Genomic DNA, 21695 nt, shown 5'->3' with positions numbered 1-21695 from the left:
CTGTTTCTAAGTTTTCTAGATAAAACAAGAGCAGGTGTGGGGTTATTTCACTGTGTAGAACCCAAGACGCCGGCCCTCCTCCTCCTCCCAAATTTGCCTCAGATCTACTATGCAGGGTCTCACCATTTACACTCTGTGGCGTGGATTTCGGACTGTGCCTCCTGTCTGTGGCGTCAGAAAACCTCACCTGCATCTTGGACAGAGTCGGCCCCATATCTATTTGAATTTACCGCAGAAAAGTGAGGACCACTGGGACAGAGAGGCGGGGAAGACGCTCACTGGGGACCAACCCCATGAGTCGGGGGCGGGGCGATACGGGGCCCCGCCCCTCAGTGCAGCCAGTAGCTGCGACGAGAGCGGGAGGGGCGGGGCGAGCCCTGTTCGCGATGTCGTGATTGGCCCGCCGGCTCCCTCTGTCCGTTAGGCTACCCCGCCGTCTAGCTTATGAGAGCCCCAGGCAAGCGAGGATCCACCAAGTTTGTCCGCTCCGGGGCACCGTACTGGCTTTACCCCGGCCGAGTGGGCTGGGCTGGGCTGGACGGTGGAGCCCGGCTCAGTGTAGGGGACTCTGATGGCTGCCGTGTTTCTAGTAACGCTCTACGAGTACTCGCCGCTCTTCTACATCGCGGTGGTCTTTACCTGCTTCGTCGTGACCACCGGCCTGGTATTAGGATGGTAAGTGCCCCAGGGCGACGGGCGAGGGCCGAAGGGCCGAAGCCGGCGAGCGGCAGGGGCTGCGGGGCTGCGGCGCCTGGGGCTTTTGGGGAGCCGGGCCGAGGGCCCCAACCGGCTCCGGGAGCGGAGCAGGGTGGACACCGCACCTGCGGCGCTGCCTGTGTCACCGTCCGGTCCCCATCGCTGCGGGCATCTGGGGGACGCCGGACTGAGGTGTTTCATCCACCCTGGTTTCCAGGGGATAAAGCGGTCGGGATAGAGTGCTTGTCCATCAGGCTCCTGTTCCGAATCGGGGCCTACCGTGTGCCCAGAGTGAGTCAGTCACCTGCGGGACAGTGCGCAGACGTGGACAGTAAACAAGGTCGATTGTTGTTCTGACCTGAACTGAGCTCTTGGCCTCGGAGCCTCCAGCGTAATTTATAACTGAACTCTGTTACCGTAAACTTGAGAATTTAATGATTTCTGCACACATTCCACACCCTTTGAAATAATATTTAGTCGATAGAATTATAAAGTCATAATTTTAGAGCTGGAAGCGACGTTAGAGATAAGTTACACTAAAAGGTAGAGGCAGTTGACCTTTTGGAGACAAGGAGAATGGACTGTTAGATAATCGCTGAGCAATTCTTCTAGCCCAGAGATTCTAAAATTTCTCTCTTGTGGAGATGCCATCGTATCATGTTTAGAGAAGCCTTATAAATTCAGCTAGTTGAGACCATCTTACTAGTCCACCCACTGAGGAGAGAGACATGAGCTGCATTTTGAAGAATGAATATTTTGAAAAATAAATGGAGTTAAAGGTGTATAGCAGAGAATCGAAGGCGTTTCAGAGAACACATGAACATAGGGGCAGAGGAATCATGGAGTGACTCCTGTCCTCCAGAGCAGGCTGTGTAAAAATAAATGAGTTTAAAGATACTGTCTGATCACATATATGTGATTACTTGAAAGAAAGAACTCAAGCCCTTGTCAGTTTCTGAAACTACATGCCATCTTTAGAAACTAAACAAAGTTTTAACATTTCCACACTGCTCCCCACCCTGCCAGCCATAGAGCATAAAATTCCTTGTTTGTGGGTGGGGGAAGATTAAGACCAATCCTAACAATTTGTTGTTCTTCACCCATCAGATTTTATTGCTATTGTTCATTTCAAGAAAGTTTGTAATTGGAATTAGGAAGATGTTGCCCAAGGGAGAAAAGAAGTTTAACACAGGGGATAAAAACACAGGGGATACCACTATAATATTAGTGGTATTCTCTTAAATGTAATTTTCCTCCACTGAGGAAAATGGGTAACTAGTTGATAATTGCATTAATGACGGGGATGCGTTCTGAGAAATACGTCGTTAGGCGATTTCGTCGTCGTGCAAACATCGTAGAGTGTACTTACACAAACCTAGGTGGTGTAGATGGTGGGAGGAGGTAGGGAGAATTAAAATGATGAGAAAGGGGCTGGGGGATATAATGAGGAGTATGTCTAGAGTGGTGTTTTCTTCCTTGTTTTTTTTCACTCCAAGGGATGAAGGAAAGTAGGGGAAGGTGTTATCCTCTGGCTGTCATAGGAAGGTTATATCTTGGGTCCTACCACTCCATATTCCAGACTTCATCTCTAAAAGGCACTGGGGCAGTGGTGAGTAGTGGAGATAGAAGCAGTGGGCTAATTGATTCTGAGGATCAAAGGGGAGAAGTTACTGGATTTGTTTTTTCTTTCTAGCCCTTCTGCTAACTCGAGTCTACTCCATCATCAACATTATCATCACTAGCACTTACATGGTGCCAAGCCCTGTTATAACCATTTACAGGTGGGGAAACAGTTACACAGAGGTTCAGTGATTGCTTAAGGACACATGGCTATTAAGGGTCTTGTTCCTTAATAGCATCAGTCTTTCGTTAAGTATGATGTTACCTATACATTTTTTATTGCTGCCTTTATCAGTTTCAGTTCCTTTACATTCCTAGTTTGCTGACAGTTTTTATTAGGAATAGACACTGGATTTTAGCAAGTGCATTTTGTGCGTGTATTAAGATGATCTTACGGTTTTTCTTTTTTAGTCTGTTACTATGACGAATTACATTAAAATTTTAATGTTATATTAAGCCAACCTTGCACTCCTGAGATAAACCTCATTAAGTCATGATGTATTAACCTTTTTATATATTGTTGGATTTAATATGCTAAAATTTTGTTAAGAATTTTTGCATCTATGTTGTTTCTGAGTGATATTAGTCTGTTTTCTTTACTGTCTCCGCCCCTCCTCTGCAGACTTCAGTTACATGTATATAAAACTAGTTGAAGTTGTCCCTTAGCTCACTGATGTTTTGTTTATTTTTGTTCAGCCTTTTTTCCCTCTCTTTCATTTTGGTTACATTCTGTTGCTATGTGTTCAAATTTACTAATCTTTTGTTCTGCAATGTCTGATCTGCTGTTAATCTCATCCAGTGTCTTTTTCATCTCAAACATATTTTCATCTTCAAAAGTGGATTTGGGTCTTTTTTATATCTTCCATGTCTCTATATAATATATTCAATCTTTACGTACTTTCTTGAAAATATGGAGTGTAGTTATAACAATTATTTTTGATGTCCTTGTCTACTAATTCTAGTATCTGTATCATTTCTGGGGTCTATTTCTTTCTTTCTTTCTTTCTTTCTTTTTAGGAAGATTGGCCCTGTGCTAACATCTGTTGCCAATCTTCCTCTTTTTTTCTTTTTTCTCGCTAAAGCCCCAGTACGTAGTTGTGTATCATAGTAGTAGAATTGTAGGTCTTCTATATTGGACACTGCCTCAGCATGGCTTGATGAGCGGTGGATATGTCCGTGCCCAGGATCAGAACTGGCCAACCCTGGGCTGCCAAAGCAGAATGCACAACTTAAGTGCTGTGCCACCGGGAAGGCCCCCTGGGGTCTATTTCTATTGGTTAGTTTCTCTTCTCATTATGAATCATATTTTTCTGCTTCTGTGCATGCCTGTTAATTTTTTATTGGATGCTAAACATTGTGAATTTTACCTTACTTGGTTCTGGATGTTTTTGTTTTCATATAAATATTCTTGTGCTTTGTTTTGGGATGCAGTTACCTTACTTGGAAACAGTTTATCTGTTAGAGGCTTGCTTTTCAGCTTTTTATGGCAGGACTAGAGCAGACTTATTCAACTGTTGTTTAAAATTAAATTCATCTAGAGTAAAATTTTATTCCATTTGTTAATTTTATTGGCTTTATCTTGGCATTAGATTTATTCATATGTTTTGAAATTTTAAGTTTGCAAGCTGAATTTTAGTGGAAGGTTTTTTTCCCTCTCCCTTTGTCCTCACCCTTGCTATTTAACCATTTTATAATTCCCTCCACCCAGATTCCTAACCCCCCCAGTTAAGGACCAGGTCTTATAATGACAGTTCTGTCCCATATTGATATTGGTCTCACCTAGCTCCTGGTTTCTTGTGATCCTGGCTCTGGCCATTGTCTTGAGTGGACAACCTACAAGGCTTTCTTGACTGTGTGAGGGCTTAGTTGCTACTGCCAGACTCAGAACCCATCAAACGATGGCATCAGCTTTATATTTTGTTCCCTTTTCAGATCCATAAAGATTTGTCTTTGAACCCAGCTATGTCTCTTTTTTCCAACGTTTTATTATAAAAATTTTCAAACATACAGAAAACTTGATTCTACAGTGAACACACATATGGCCATCACTTACATTCTACAATCAAAAATTTGCTATAATATCTTTATTATATATCTGTCCATCCATCCATCTCTCTGTCCACCCATCAGTCTGCCTTATTTCTTGATCACTTCAAAGTAAGTTGTACTCTTCATCCATAAGTACTAAAGCATTGCATATTATTAGAGTTCAATATTTGTTTTTGTTTATAGTTCATTTTTTCTTTTGAAATAATACTTACATATGGTGAAACATACAAATCTTGTGTTTTCAAACACATCGTGTATGCAACTCAAGCCTCTGTCAAGATCCAGAACTTTACCATCACCAGAGAAAGTTTCCTTATGCCCTTTCCCAGTCAGTCCTTACTCCAACACCCCCAGAAGCAACTATTGTTCTGTTTTTGATTTTACCATACATTAGTTTTGCCTGCTTTGGAATTTCATGTTACAGAATCATATAGGACTACTCTTTTGCGTGAGGCTTCTTTTGCACAGCATGTTGTTTTTGAGATTTATCCATGTGGTTGTAACAATAATTTATTCCTTGTCATTGCTGAGTATGCTATTACTTGTTTAAATGCATTGCAGTTTGTTTACTCATTTCAGTGGGGTCTTTTTGATTTCTCTTTTTATTTTTTATCTCTCACTACTAAGTGTTTGGAGAGAAGAGAGTGCATCAAAGTGTGAACGTGACTGTGCCATCTTAATCTGAAGTCCCCTCGTTTAGTGTATATTCTAAGTTATTTTATTTAAATTGAGTAAACTTAGCTGCATTCTAATTTTAGAAGGAATTGAGTTTAGTCCCTTTCATTATCCTTCTAAGTCTGTTCAATATACATTGTCACATTTTTACATGAAATTTAAAAGTAGAAAATATGTTATATAAATGAAAGGCTATTTTTGATGTTTAAAAGTTTTCTTGTTGGGGCCAGCCCAGTGGCGTAACGGCTAAGTTCTCGTGCTCCACTTCAGTGGTCCGGGGTTCGCAGGTTCAGATCCCAGGCACGGACCTATGCACTACTAGTCAAGCCATGCTGTGGCAGGCTTCCCACATATAAAGTAGAGGAAGATGGGCACTGATGTTAGCCCAGGGCCAATCTTCCTCAGCAAAAAGAGGAGGATTGGCAACAGATGTTAGCTCAGGGCTAATCTTCCTCAAAAAAAAAAAAAAAGTTTTCTTGTTTCATAAATAATATCAAATAGTCTGCATATTACATATGTATTTGTTTTTCATATCATTTAAAAAATTTGATAATTCTATTGTGTGTTCACTGTTATATTAGGTACCATTTATCTGTAATCATTATACTCCTTTATCAACAATATTAACAATAGAACTCTTTGTTTTGAAGAGTATGTCAGTTCACGCATCTGAACAATATATTGCAATTCTGTGAGATCTTTAATCTCTCTTAATTCTAGATTAATTCTGTGATTTAAGGTAAATCGAGTAACTTCATCTCTTTTTCTGATACTTATGTTAATGAAGCACTACATAGTTTATATATAACATAAAGTTTCAATGTTGTTAAAATTATGTTTTATTTTATTTTTACCTTTCTTTAGGTTTGGTTGGGATGTTCCAGTAATTTTGAGAAATTCAGAAGAGACCCAGTTCAACGCAAGAGTTTTCAAAAAGCAAATGAGACAAGTCAAGAATCCTTTTGGCTTAGAGATCACTAATCCATCTTCAGCTTCACTTACAAGTTGGTGGCTGTTTTCCAAAGATTTTCTTCTTTGTGTGCCTCTTTCCCAGCCCTGTGATTTTCTTTCTCTGTGACTTTCTCTTCATTAGACTTAACAGACATTTACTGAGCACCTGTTTTGTTCCAGGAGCTGGACTACATACTACAGATACAAATACTAGTAATTCACAAAGCTGCTCCTAAGGAACTTACTAACTAGTAAACAGAGGCACTTGGATGAGAAAAGTATCACAGGTGTTAATAAGAGAAGTCTGTTAGGACACTGTGCAGTGAGAAATGTAAGGATGGTGTAGTATCAGTACAGTTAGTGTACAGTTCCCAACCTCTGAGGAACAATTGTCATTTAATCTGAAATTATGGTATTTTGGGTGTAAGTTATTTTGGTATAAAATGACATTTTGGTAGATGGTAATGGTAGATGGTAGTTGTGTGTTTCTCTGATTACTTGGAAAAATAAAATTGTCTGCAAGACTATCTAGGAAATGATTAAGTTTGCTAAGGTGGGGAGGCATATCAGGAAAAGCTTCATAAAGGAAGGATGTGCTGAGTGTCTCTCTCTCTCTCTATCTTATTTTTTTCTTTCTTCCTTTTTTTTTCTTTTTTTTTTGGCTGAGGAAGATTCACCCTGAGCTAACATCCACTGCCCATCTTCCTCTTTTTGTGTGTGAGCTGCTGCCACGGCATGGCCACTGACAGACAAGTACCCAGGAACCGACCCTGGGCTGCTGAAGCAGAGCACGCCAAACTTAACGACTAGGCCAGGGGCTGGCCCTCTTTCTTCCTTTTTTTTTTTTTGAGTAGAGTCTTGAAAGATAAGTAGGTGTTCATCTTTTGAGATTGGGAGAAATTGTAGGTAGAGGGAGAAGCGTGAACAAAGCCCTGAGTTAAAAACAGAATCAAACATTAGAGAAACAATGAGTAGTGTGTTATGGATGAAACATAGGGTGGAACAGGTAAGAGAAGTCAGGAAGATTCAGGTTCTTTATGGGTCCTCCATAGGCACGTCGTATTACCAAGACGACGAGCCCAGGAGAAACAGCAGGTTTTGAAAGAAAGGCAGTGGATTCAGTTTTGAACTTCTGGACTTTGAAATGCTTTTGTGACCATTAGACAGAGACATAGGGTAGGCAGGTCTAGATGCAGGTCTGAGCTCTACAAAGATTTCTGAGTGAAGACCTATCGCCTTTTACACTTGCTCACATTTCCGACATCTTAAAAACAAACAACAAAAACCATCTCAACTCTTCATCTTATTCCAGCTACTGTCCTATTTCTCCTCCTCCCTTTACAGCCAGACTTCTTAAACACAGTTTGCATTTGCCTTCTCCTCCTAGCCTACTTTCCTGTCACTCCTCAGGGCAGTGCACTCAGACTTTGCCTGTATGCCTCTACTGAAGTGGCTTTCTCCAAGGTCACCGATGACCATGTCTGCCCTCCACCTCTGACCCCCAGCAGTCATACACTCCAGTGGACGCTTTTCAGGCCTGAGCTGGTGCTCTCTCTGCAGTGTTGAACAGAGTTGACCAGTCCTTCCTTCCTGACACGCTGCTCCTTTGGCTTCTGTGACCATTCTTGTCTAGTCATCTTCCTGCCTCTAACTTCTAGAATCACTTGTCAAAAATCAGTGTACTTAGTCAATAGGGATTGTCAACCTCAGTAAATCTTAGGAAAAAGTACAAAATTTATTGTTCTTCTTTAGCTGTAAATTTTATACCATAACCCTATGAACTGAAGGGAACTAAGGATTTTTTTTTCCCTAATGGTGGATAAAGGATTCATTGTGACAGTTTTCACTTGGGAAGACCAAATTTTAAGGTAGGACAGAGAAAACTAACTTGTTTAGAAAACGTGCCTGATTAAAATGTGGTGGTTCTGGGCCAGCCCCGGGGCTTAGCGGTTAGGTGCACGCGCTCTGCTGCTGGCGGCCCGGGTTCGGATCCCGGGCGCGCACCGACGCGCCACTTGTCCCGGCATGCTGGGGCCGCGTCCCGCATGCAGCGGCTGGAGGGATGTGTGGCTATGACGTGCAACTATCTGCTGGGGCTTTGGGGGAAAAAAAAAAAAAGAAAATGTGGTGGTTCAGTGATCTCTGACCTCTGTGGCCATGCACTTGGACCTGCTCTAATATGACATCTGGCTCTTGAGCAGGACTGCCAATAAAAAAATCTACCAGTACAAAGCCATCCTTCCTGCAAGCCTGGAAACACACTGAAAAAGTAAGAAGAATTGATAACATTGTGAACAGACACACACAGGACACTTGTGAGCTAGAAAGTGTGAGCAAATCCATCAGTGTGCCTTTCAGGCAGAAATAGTCTCAAATGGAGCCTGCCCTGTAAATATTAGCAGCAAACGAAAAGATACCCAGTAAGTAGAAGACTCTCAGCTGCACCCAGCACACTAGTTGCTAAACAACAGTAGCGTTACTGAGTACGTGAAAAAATTTGAGAGCCAGCCCTGGTGGCCTAGTAGTTAAGTTTGGTGTGTTCCACTTTGGCGGCCCCAGTTTGGTTCCTGGGCGATGACCTTCCCGGGCCATGCTGTGGTGGTGGGTCATGTACAAAAAGAGGAAGATTGACAGCAGATGTTAGCTCAGGGTGAATCTTCCTCAGCAAAAAAAAAAAAAAAAAAAATTTTAAAGGATATGGACTTATGGCATACTTATTGAAGTATTTTAATTTTTAAAATACCAATGCATGTCATTCATTATTTGTTTTCTATAGGGAAATAGGAGAAGGATTTTGGTGGGCATTGTACTCAGCAGAATAAAATTTCATTTGTTTAAACTGTGGAATGGTGAGTGTCATTAAAGGTGTCTAAGCAGGAAATTGAAATAATATTCTGAGCAATAATTGTGAAATTTTAAAAGGTTTATTTCATTTGATGTGTAGATAATTTAAAATTCCAGGGCTTTTTTTGTCACTGTACCCAAGGTGCCTGGCACATAGAGGAGGGAGGGGAAACATCTGGGTACCTGATTTACTTGAAAATAAACCAGAGAATCAGTTTTAATCTTAGTCATTTAGTTTATTAGTGGTGAGTTTTTGGGATTTTTGTTGTTGTTATGTAATGATACTATATTTGGATTTGTGAGGTTTCCATGTCCCCAGTATAGAAGCTTTAATGAGATTGAAAGTAGGTGATACCAGACCTCTTAATCTCAAATTTGTGTGCTCAGCGTGCAGTAAGCCAATCACCGAGACATCGTGCTTGGAGATGGACAAAGGTTTGTTTGAATTGGCCAAAATGAGAATGCGGGAGGATAGGTTCTCTCAAATCCACCTTCACAAGAGAGGAAAGCAGGGGGTTTTATAGAGCTAAGGGGCTTGGAAGGAGGAGTTCCAGAGAAAGAAAGGGGAAATCTGTGCTCCTTTCACTCCTGATAAGCCCTTGGGCAGTCTGTCTTCTTGGAGTCAGTGGCAGCTGGGGGCTGATTGTCCTGTAATCCTTGAAGGCGTTCTTTTTCTTCTGTAAAACAAGCTTATAAATCCTTGTGACCCTTGAGTCACCCCTCGGGTTAAATAAGAAAACAGCAAATTGACAAGATTAACTTATCTTAACAAGATTAACAAGATTGAAAGGTAATCTTATTGAATATTTACAGTAACCCTCAGATATCAGCTTCATAGGTACTCAGGATATATTAGTTGAGTTGAATTAATTTGGCTCAGGAATTCTGCTGTCCTTTTGTAAACAACTTCCTTATATTTTGGCTTATTCACCCTGGTAAAAGCTAACATAAAGCAAAAGGGTTAGGTAAAATGACATAGCATTTTTGGAGGAAGTTATGAACCTCTATTGCCTACGACCTAAACTTGTTGTCTCCTAATAACTCCAGTTTTATTATCCTCATGCATGATCTCCTTGTATCTTCATCCTTCTCTTGCGGCTTTTCTGCCCCATTGTTTCTCCTTTTTTAATGGCTCAAGTCATCGGACTATAGTCCTTATTTTTTCAGTTTTTGCAAGGCTGTCTCTTACACTGTGCTTTATTTGGCTGATCCAGCTAGGCGAGTGAGGGCGGTTGAGAGAATTCACACCCATGCTGCCTCACTTACTTTGGATTCTGAATTTTCTGGTTTATGGCTGTGTCGCGGTTCTGTTAATGCTATTGATCTAAGATGGCATTGTGTGTGCACTGAATTTTAGAAGACTAAGAAAATATAAGAATGGGAACTTTCTTTGCAGAAGTGGGAAAAACTAAAGGGAAAATAGTTTTGCATAGGGGCATTTGAACTATCATCAGCCAGTATAAATCAGTACATTCTCTTCTCAGTCTGTGTGATGGACAAGTTTATGAAAGATTGTGGAGAGCAGAATTTTGTAGAGTCTATAGTTCTTTTTCATTAACTTATAATATTAATTTCAGAGATGTGTTATGTTAGATTCTGATTAATACCCAGTCCTCAGTGGTCTCGCACTCTCTCCCCATTTTAGTCAAGTATACAAACTCTGTAAAAGGCTTTGATGCAGCTCTGAATCTCTGGACCTCAAGTTCTGTTTATAAAGCAAATCTGCTTGGTAGTTTATATGTTCTGTAAGTTGAGGTTTTTTTTTAAGGCTTATTGTTCCATTGTTCTTTTATAGTGTAAACAAACACATGTATATGGATATCCTCCCCTGTGAGATAAACAGTAGCACACTGTATATACTTTTCTCCACCTTGCTTTTTTCATTTAATGATATATTCTGAAGATTATTCCACAGTAGTATATAGAATTATGCCTCAATTCTTTTTTAAAAGCTGCATAGTACTTCATTATGCAGTATTCGATATTTTATTCATTTAATCACCTATTGTTGGACATTTGGGTGGATTCCAGCATTTTGATATAACTAGTGCTTCATACATACATCTTTTCACGTTTTTCACATTTTTGCCAGTAATACAATGATATTAAGAAATCATTTTCTGGGTTCCATTTTTTTTCTTTTTCCACTATTTTTATATACCTTTACTATTTTTCCCTTTCCTATATACTTCTAACTTTTTTTCTTGCTTCATGTCGTGTGGTTCTTTAGTGATATAGAGAAAAGTATGTGTTTTTTTAATATATATTTTTTTAAATTTGTATTAATGGAGTATTTTTCTTCAGCTATTTAATAGCTAATGGAAAAAAATAGCTAATTGAATTTTCCATTCTTGAATTAATACCTGTTGATTGGACTCATAAAAATTTGAAATCAAATTCTGTTCCAATTACCTATGCAAAGGTCCTGCCAATTAAAATTTTTGCTTACCTGTGATTAGAAATTTCCTTATGTCACTACTGCTACACATACTCGGAATCGGTGACTGCATACATACTACTAAATACTGAGAGGAAAAGTGAAAAACGCAATCAACTTTTGGTATCCTGTAGAGCATCTGCTTGTGTTTGTGTATCTCCTTCCAACACATACTCTTGATCACCTTTGAAAAACATGTAGTATATCAATCAGAACTCTTATTAGCAAGCAGCAGAAACAACTCCGATGAAAGGATCTTGGGTAGCTTACAGAATTGCCAGTAGGTTTGGAGAACCAGAATCAGAGACCAAGGCGGTGCAGCCAGAAAAAGTGACCAAAGCTGTGCCCTTCTGGCCTAGGAAGTACACCACTGCCGCTGAGCACCAGATGTCACAGCCTGCACGGCCGACAGTGTGAGAGCTGGTTGCTGCTGCCCTTGAACTTGATGTTGCTGCAGCTGCCACAAGGGAAGAAGTCACGTAGGTGGCACATAGTAAGACCTGTGGGAGTGCTAAATAGGGAAAACTATGTAAGATAATTTGTGTGTCCACTTCTAATTTATTTATCCACTTAATCAGGTTTACTCAAATCATAATAGCTTTTATTTTTTTATTTTTTTCTTCTTTTTTTTCTTTCTGTGAGGAGGACCACCCCTGAGCTAACATCCATGCCAGTCCTCCTCTTTTTGCTGAGGAAGACTGGCCCTGAGCTAACATCCGTGCCCATCTTCCTCTGCTTTATGTGGGACGCTGCCACAGCGTGGCCTGACAAGCGGTGAGGCAGAGTGCGCCTGGGATCCGAACCTGGGCTGCCAGGGGCGGAGCGTGCGCACTTAACCGCTACCCCTTGGGGCCGGCCTCGTAATAGCTTTTATTATGCTGAAAGCAAACAGGTGAATGAGGACATCACTGTTGAACCCTCCTGTTTTGAAATCCGCACTGTTTCCTCAGGATATTTTACATATTACATGGAACATTAACTGTGTGACAAGAGGGTGTATCAATGTGTATATTAATGTTAGTAAAGCTATTTTTAATATTTTTTCTACTCCAGTGATCATCTAGTGGACCCCCTGGGTTGTGTGTTTCTGCTTTTAGAGACACAAAGAGCTCTGCTGTTTCTTGTAGTTAGGATTATAGACACAGTTAGAGTGGTAGGTTATCAATAGTGAACTGTAGTTCAGTTTTTCTTTTTGCTAAGGAAGATTTGCCCTGAGCTAACATCTGTGCCAGTCTTCCTCTATTTTATATGTCAGCGGCGGTCACAGCATGGCCACTGACAGACGAGTGGTGTAGGTCTGCACCCAGGAACCAAACCCAGGCCAGTGAAGCAGAGCGTGCCGAACTTAACCACTAGGCCACCAGGGCTGGCCCGACATTGAGGTTTTTATGTCTCTTGTTTTAGAGACCGGTTCCTTCATTTATAGGCATGTACCCTTTAATAACTTTCTTTAACTACCCTGAGCCTGGCCAGCATCCAAAAGGAAGCTTTTGTTACTCGCTATGTATAATTGTATTAGAAGCTGTGTTAGGTAATTTTCTTCTCTTTTTCTCGTTTGTTTTCTACAGCTGGCATAACTTTGACAACAGATTGCCTTGAAGATAGCCTCCTTACATGCTACTGGGGGTGCAGTGTTCAGAAACTATATGAAGCTCTGCAGAAGCACTTTTATTGCTTCCGAATAAGCACCCCCCAAGCACTGGAAAATGCTTTGTATAGCGAGTATCTCCATCAGGAACAGTATTTGTATCCTTTTATCTGATACATCCGTTAGCACCTGAAAATTTTAGATATGAGACTTTTTATGGATAAAAGAAAGTGTTGCTAAGTTATTATTGATCACCTTTGGTATATTACTGTATTTTTGGTTATAGTGACAATTTACCTTTACATTTTCAAAAAGTATTAAAAAGGACAGCAAAGAAGAAATATATTGCCAGTTACCAAGAGATACTAAAATTGAAGACTTTGGTACAGTGCCCAGATCTCGCTATCCACTGGTAGCGCTGTTGACCCTAGCTGATGAGGATGACCGAGAAATTTATGATATTGTAAGTAATTTGAAAATTCTAGAAGCATTAATTTTAAGTGATTTGGATGATGGGTCTTAATTATTTGATGAAAGAGGAAAAGTTTTATTTTAATTTCTGAGGGTATACATTTGGCCTAGACACAATTTTTTTGAAAAATGAATACATGGGAAGTACACCTGTGTGATTTTTATACATATAACAGCTCCTTCAGAGTATAACTTATTTTTTTCCATAGGAGTTGCAAGAATATGATTTTATTTAGAAAATAAAAGATATATTATAGTTGAATTAAGTTAATTTCATTATTCTGTATTCTATCATGTTTACTACATAAAAGAAGTCTGTTAGAAAGCATGTTTATTCTTAACATTTTTAGCACTGAATAAACAAGTGTTGTAATTATCTAAAGTGCTCAATTTTAAGTCATTATCCACTTTTTTCTTTGCATGCTTGCAGTCGTCTTGTTTCCATTATAGCCCCCGCTGCACCTACATCTTATATATGTTTGGTCCCTATATTTTCAGTAATTATAGTAATAATTAATTTTCTCGTTATGTGCTAATTATTTCTTTAGTCTGGTAGTTTATCCTTATTAGGAAGATAAAAGGATCTTAGGGATCTAAGAGGACCTGAGCCCTGACAATCCTCTCAGTATGGTAGAAGCTTATATATGAAATAAACTTCTGGTGAAATTGTAACATGGTAAGAATGCCCTTATACACAATTTACTACTTTTCTGAAGTACATGATATAGATATGTTCATTGATAAAGATATGATAAAAATTTTTTATGACACTTTGTAGTATAGAAAGTACATTCACTAACATTAACTTGTTTATTCCTTCCAACAACCTTGTGTTTTAAGGCACATATCCTTATAAAGATTGAAACAGAGGAAGAATCTCAGTCATTCAGGAAGAGGAGCTTGACTCTGAGCCTTCGTAGTCCTTTTTGTTTTAAACAGGAATATGTATCTCCCTGAAATAAGCAGATATTGAGCTTTGGAAGGTGCAGACCCTTATTGGGAAATCTAGACCCTGCTCATATGCAGTTAAGCCTCTCTGTGTTTTAGGTTTTTAATCTTATCAAACTAAAGTTCCACTGAGCTGAAGTCAGCTTGTTTTTTCCAAATAAAATTCAGCTACAGCAGTGTGTATCCAGAACCCAGCGCAGTGCCTGGGACACAGGAGGTGCTCAATAAATTTGACAAGTGGAAAAAAAAAGTCAGACCTAGCAATGTTGGTGAGCCTCAGAGCTTGACGGGAAAACTCCTTGGTTGCATGTGTGTGAGGTCCTCTGCCCACCCCACCCTCCACCTCCCTTTTCAGTTGAAGATCAATAAGACCTGTTAAGTTGGTGTTTCATATTTCCAGCTTCGCGATTCTTTATCCTACCTACCAAGGCAAGGTGACCCTTCTCTCACCACTGTGTCCCTATCTCTTCTGAGCTCTCCTGCTTCTGTCCTTTCCTTCAAAACAAAAAGGGTCTGCTCTGTCGCCTTCCTCCCAGCTTCCCCTTTGGGTTCCGTTTCCCTCACCTATGGCGCTCTCTGTTTACTTGAGGTGCTCAGGGTCGTCTTTGTTTTCTAACTTTCTTCCTCCATCTAAACAGAGAGGGGTTTTATGTGTGTGGTACAATATATATAACATGAAATTTGTCATCGTAACCGCCTTTCAGTGTACAGTTCACTGGCATTATACACAGGAAGCGATTTGCTCTCCGGCCCCTGACCCATCTGAAATGAAGACTGCCTGTCTCAAGTGTGTTTGTGGGAGCCTTATTCCCAAGGAGGAGGCTGGGAGCCAGGCCCTCAAGGGTTAACAGTCCTGTTCTCTTTTGCTTTGTAGCCTTCTCCCTGCCTGGCTCTTTCTCTGTGTTGGGGTTTGTTTTATTTTTCAATTTTATTTATTGACTGATTTTTATTGAAGTATAATTGATATATAGCATTGTGTCAGTTTCGGGGTACAACATAATGATTCAGTATTTGTGTACGTTGCAAAACAATCACCACAATAAGTCTAGTTAACATGCATTGCCACACATAGTTACAAAACGCATTGTTTTTTCTTGTGATACGGACTTTTAAGATTACTCTCTTAGCAACTTTCAAATATGCAATACAGTACTAACTACCTATAGTCACCGTGCTATACCTTATATCCCCAGGACTTGTTTTATTTTACAGCTGGATCTGTGTCTTTTATTCTTCTTATCAGTGGGCTCCCTCCCTATTTTCCCGTTAATCCTGGCTTCTCCATCTCTTCTCTCTCAGATTGGGTCTAATATTGGAACTATACTTTATTAGTGTATTTTATATTAATGTTCTCTGTTCTTAATTTTAAAAGCAAACTGAGCATTTCACAATTCTTTTTCATATGTGGTTTTTCAATATTTTATCTGGGGGTCAGAGACTCTGAATCTAAAAATCAAACTCTCCCATTCCTATTGTAACAGTAAAAAATTACGTTTATGTAGTATAATTAGGACCCAGTTTGTTATTTTAGGTAGATAAAGGAAAGCAAGAATTATTATTATTGTAAGATTTTGACTTTAAAAATTTTTTCATTTCTGGGGCCGGCCTGGTGGCATAGTGGTTAAGTGTGCGCACTCCACTTCGGCGGCCCTGGGTTCACAGGTGCAGATCCCGGGCACACACCAAGGCACCACTCATCAAGCCATGCTGTGGTGGCGTCCCATATAAAGGAGAGGAAGATGGGCACAGATGTTAGCCCAGGGCCAATCTTCCTCAGCAAAAAGAGGAGGATTGGCATTGGATGTTAGCTCAGGGCTAATCTTCCTCACAAAAAAAAAATTTTTTTTAATTTTTTTCATTTGTACTTAATTAGATTAGTTTATTTTCTGTATTATTCAAATAATATATATTTATGGCAGGAAGTAAAATTAGAAAATCTAGATAAACCAAAAGGAAAAAAGTATAATCACCTGTATTCTATCATCCAAAGATAACCACTGTGAATATTTGTATCTTTCCAGATGTTTATATATGTAATTTTTATTTATTTATTTATTTATTTATTTATAGTTTTTGTGAGGAAGATCAGCCCTGAGCTAACATCCATGCCAGTCCTCCTCTTTTTGCTGAGGAAGACTAGCCCTGGGCTAACATCCGTGCCCATCTTCCTCTACTTTATATGGAACGCCGCCAAGCATGGCTTGACAACTGGTGCATCTGTGTGCCCCCCGGGATCCGAACCCCAGCCACCAGCAGCAGAGCGTGAGCGCTTAACCACTATGCCATGGGGCTGGCCCATATATATGTAATTTTTAAATAGAAATGAGATCAAATTGTACATACTATTTTGTGGCCTGCTTTCATTTAATAGTGTATTTTGAACATCTTTTTTTATACATCTACAACTACATATATGTTTATAACTAACATGATAGTAGCTTCAGAGGCTTTTAATGTTAAATCAGATGACATGCTTGTTAGTATGAGGTGATAACATTACTATTTTTTACCAATCCTATCATTTTGATTTAGTATTAAAAACCTCTGAAGCCATTACCAAATTAATATATTTTTATAAAGCTGTAAAGAATATTGTATGTTTACAACCATAGTAGGGTTTTTTTAAAACTTGGACATGATTTCAAAAACTTGCAAAAATAAAAAAGTAAAAGAACACCTATATACCCTTTACCCAGATCTCCTGTTGTTAATTGTTAACATTTGCATCATTTGTATTGTTATTTGCCTGTATATATGTGTGTGTGTACATATATATATATATATTTTAATGAATGATTTGAGAGTAACTTGTATACATGATGATTCTTTATCCCTAAATACTTCAGTGTGTATTTTCTAATAGTAGGGATGTTCTCTTATATAACCACAGTATAGTTATCAACATTGTAAATCTAGCATTGAGGTAATATTACATCCAGTCAGTCACCTGTCTTCCAGGTTGTCAGTCGCTTTAACAGTGTTCTTACAAATGTTTTCCCTCTGGTACAGACAGATTCCAGTCTCGAGTCTGATACTGTATTTGTCTTGTCTCCTTAGCCGCCTCTAATCAGGAACATTTTCACAGCCTGTCTTTGTCTTTTATGACGTCAGAATTTTTGATGAACACAGTTCCGTACACACACCCTTCTTGTAAACTAAAGCGTCCCTCATTGTGGCTGTCTTCCATTTGGTCAGGAGGAGGTGGGAGCTCTGGGTTCTCAGCCAATGTCCTGTGAGCTGATGCTGGGGCCTTTTCAGGGCGTTGCCTTTTGAGGCGTGGGAGGTTCTTTTCCCTCATTGGTGATGTCAATTTTGATCTCTCAGTCAAGGTGCTATCTAGTTTCTCCCGTTCCTTTTTTTCCCTCCCTTGCAAATAATAAGCAGTCTGTGGAGAGGCACTTCAAGACCATGCAGGTATCCCACTCTTTAGCAAAAATTCCTACTCATTGATGATTCTTACCAGATTTATCTTTACTGTGATGGTTACTAGATGATTTTTTTTCCAACTCCAGCCCTCCAGTCAGCCCTCAGCATTCTCCTATAAGTAAGAGACCTCCCATTTATTTCTTAGTTTATCTATTTGTTATCCATATAGCTTTATGAATTCCTTTTTTTCCCAGTGGTTTATAATTCATTACTGAATTTAATTATTTTGGTGCTCCATCTGCCGTCTCCCTGCTTACTGCCCAAGACTGAGGGTTTATTGTCAAATACTGTGTCCATAAATTACTTGGATTAGTTCTTCCAAAAGTCAAAAAACTATGTAAAGCAGTATACTCATATGTCGCTCTCTTCTGTATCCCCTCCTCCCCTTCTCACACACCCCAGTCCTTGTAGATAACCAAGTTCATTGTTTTCTGGTTTATCCTTCCTATGTTTCTTATTGTAATGATAAGAAGACATAGATATAGATAGATAGATATAGATATAGATACATATATTTATAAGTGTTTATATCATATATATATTTTTTCACATATATATGATATATATATATTTCTTCTTGTTTTCTCTCTTTCTTACATAAAAGGTAGCACACTACATATACTGTCCATGTTCTTGCTTTTTTCACTTCATAATATCTCCTGGAAATCACTCCAGATTAGTTCATAGAGATCTTCCTCACTTTTTTTTTTTACAGCTGCATAGCACACCATAGTTATTTAGCCAGTCTCCTGTGGTTAGACATTCAGGTAGTTTCCAGTATTCTCCAATAACGAATAGTCTTCCACTGAATAATCTGTGCATATGTATTTTAATATTGTTGAGGTTGTGTGGTTGAAGGGTAAATGCATGTCATTTTGTTACATATTGCCAAATTCTCCTCCACTGGGGTTGTACCTTTGGAGTTGTGCCCTTTTTTTTTTTTTAACACATTTCCACCAGCAATATATGAGAGTGACTATTTCTCCACAGAGTTTATTAACAAGCTTTTGAATTTTTGTTAATCTGATAAGTGAGAAATGATATCTCAGTAAAGTTTTAATTTGCATTTATCATATTGTGAGTGAAATTGAACATCTTTTAATATCGCTAAGGACCATGTTTATATCTTTTTGTGAACTGTCTGTTCATGTCTTTTGCCCATTTTTCTATAGGATTTTTGGTCACTTTTTCTTCGATTTTTAAAAGTTCCTTATAAATTAGGAATATTAACCCTTAGTCTGTGATATACATTGTGAACATTTTATGCTAGTTTGTGGTATGTCTTTTGACTTTGCCTATGGTGCTTTTTGTCATGCAAGTTTTTAATTTTTTGTCATCAAATTTATCTACCTCTGGGTTTGAGTAATAGTTAGAAAGTCTTTCCCTACACTGAGACTAAAAAGGAGTTCACACATTTTCTTCTAGTACTTAAGTTTTATTTTCTATAATTAGATCTCTTATGCTTTGGAGTTTAGTCTTACGTATGGTATGAGGAATACACCTAATTTTATGTTTTTCCAAATAGCTATCTAGTTGTCCCATATTTTCTATTATTAAAAAGATTCCTTTGCCCATTGAAATGGGCAAAGGAATACTTTGTATATATAGGTGGGTCTGTTTCTGGACTGTTTATTCTGTTCCATCCCTCTGTCTATTCATGTGCCAGTATCACAGTTTTAATTTTAGAGGCTTTGTAGTATGTTTTAATATCTGACTAGGCTTAGTCCCCCTCAAAGCTTTCTTTTCAGTATTTTCCCAATTATTATTATGTGTTATTTTTTCATATGAGAATTTTAGAGTCAACTCATGTAGCTCTGTAAAAAAACTTATTGGTATTTTTGTTGGGATCATATTAAATTTGTAAATTTGAGTATAATTAAAATAACTGGCAAAGATATGTCAGTAACTTGTTCCTCTTTAGTGACTATGATTTAAAAAAATTAGTGTAAGTTTTCTAATTTATCGACTTCTTATTTTTATTTGAGAAGCATTTTTCACATATCTGTGAAATAATTTAAGGAGGTTAAGTACTGACCGGTGTTCAATTTTTATTTTAGATTTCCATGGTGTCAGTAATTCATATTCCTGATAAGACTTATAAGCTGTCCTGTAGAATATTATATCAATATTTACTCCTGGCTCAAGGTCAATTTCACGATCTTAAGGTAAGTTGTACCCTGTAGTCTTATCTCTGCCCCTTTTGTTTTAAGAGTTTCAAGGAATGATTGTTTGTAAAGGTATAATAATAGGTTTCAGTTAGTTATCATGGAAGTTAGCTCTTATTTGCTATAGAATTTGCTAGCTCATAAATTTTGAGTAGCTCTTAGGACCTCCAGATTTGAGAGTAATTTTCATTTTTAATTATCTTTAAACTTGTTTATTTGATTTTCAGCAACTTTTCATGTCTGCAAATAATAATTCCACTCCCTCCAGTAACTCCTCTTCAGAAGACAAAAGCACAGACCAAAGTCTGCTGGAAAAGTCTGGCCTCTCTGAGGGGGGGGCGGAGCCTCCTGAGGAGAACAGCAGGGACTGCGTGGTCTGCCAGAACGGGCCTGTGAACTGGGTGCTCTTGCCGTGTCGGCATGCGTGCCTGTGTGACAGCTGCCTCAGGTATTTTCAGCAGTGCCCAATGTGCAGGCAGTTTGTGCAGGAATCTTTTGCACTTTGTAGTCAAAAGGAGCAAGATAAAGACACACTGAAAACTCTTTGAGGATGTTGTTACAGCTGAGAAGTGCACTTTCCACAGAAGATGCAGAAATTTGTGCTCTTGGAATTAATCATAACATGGAGTCTACAGTGTTGACCATCAGTGAAAATTCTATTTTAACTTCATATTTGTATGGATGGTGGAATTAATAATTTCTTCCTGTTCAGTATGGTGAATACTGGAATACCATCTGTGTTAATACATAAAATTCATTCAACTCTTGAGAAGAGTGTAAATGTTTAGCCTTTTATCAGCTAGAGGATTTTGTATAAAGTTGATTAGAAAAATTCTGAAAAGCAATCCATCTAAAATTTGAGGAGGTAAGTCTTAAGATGTCTGAATGTTTTTCTTTGACATAATCTGGAGTGCAGTTGGGAAAAAACTGAATTCTTAAAGTAATTGTATGTTCCCCAGTTTACAAAGGAGTTGAAAAAGGCTTCTAACTCTAAATCCTTTCCTGAAATATCAGTTTTTATAAATATCCATCTGTGTGGCTTCTAATTTTCCTTATAATCATAGTCACATAAACACAAGTCTTAATTTTTAAATATAGCTTCTTAAATCATAAATGCAAGATACAATTCTTGACTGTTCTCAGTGTATCATAGATTAAAATGATATTCATTTATAGGAAGCAGATAAATAAAACATGGATAATTAAATTTCTTGTCAGCTGTGATCAGATGAGCAGAATGTGATCTGCCAGGGAAGATTTGTGAGACTCTCAATGCCTTACCTCACATTTCCTTCTGCTCAGCAGACCCGTCCAACACTGGAGAGGGTTTGAAGCCAGAAAAATGGCTGAAAGAAACAACTTTTTTTCCTAGTGTGTTTTTATTCCAAATAAACCCATGTCCTTCTGAATAGTAAGTTACTTTGTTCATTCCTTGTTACATCATCATAAGAGTTGAGGAACCTGACAGAAAAAGCCCCATCTCCCACTCTTTCCAAGATGACTAAGAAGAAGGTGAATCAGAGCTTCCTGTGTCTTCAGTGAAATTAACTTCCACTCAACGAGAAATTAGATCACGATGAAAAAACTATGACATTCAGGGAGATTTTCAAGGCTTTTTTGTCCTGTTTGTATTAAGAATAATGCCTTGTCCTTGTATCAGTGTTTTTACATAATATCATTTCATTCCAATCAAATATAGCACTCTCAAAAAGACATTACCTATTCTTCATTTTATAAACCAAATCAAACTTCATTTGCACTCAGCAGCTATGTAATAAATACCTTATGGGCCAGATACCTTTTGGGAGTCTGGGCTACAAAGAAT

General features: G+C 38.7%; 1 protein-coding gene across 2 annotated transcripts; it reads left to right on the top strand.

The window, feature by feature from the left end:
* The first annotated feature begins 509 nt into the window (after nucleotides 1–509).
* CGRRF1 (cell growth regulator with ring finger domain 1) lies at nucleotides 510–20898 on the top strand. 2 transcript variants are annotated; one of them, XM_087448504.1, is made up of 7 exons: nucleotides 510–675; nucleotides 5905–6044; nucleotides 11632–11751; nucleotides 12841–13018; nucleotides 13176–13323; nucleotides 19763–19870; nucleotides 20098–20898. In XM_087448504.1, exons 1-7 carry the CDS (start codon nucleotides 572–574, stop codon nucleotides 20416–20418), a joined length of 1119 nt encoding a protein of 372 aa, XP_087304630.1. In that variant the 5' UTR covers nucleotides 510–571; the 3' UTR covers nucleotides 20419–20898. The 2 variants fall into 2 exon arrangements, with proteins under 2 accessions (XP_087304630.1, XP_004426228.1); XM_004426171.3 differs by lacking the exon at nucleotides 11632–11751.
* The last annotated feature ends 797 nt before the right edge of the window (nucleotides 20899–21695 follow it).

The sequence above is a fragment of the Ceratotherium simum genome, chromosome 24 (assembly GCF_057802395.1).
Source record: "Ceratotherium simum simum isolate JZ-2026a chromosome 24, ASM5780239v1, whole genome shotgun sequence".
In the NCBI taxonomy this organism is placed as follows: Eukaryota; Metazoa; Chordata; class Mammalia; order Perissodactyla; family Rhinocerotidae; genus Ceratotherium; species Ceratotherium simum.
This window is presented reverse-complemented; position numbering and strand designations above follow the sequence as displayed.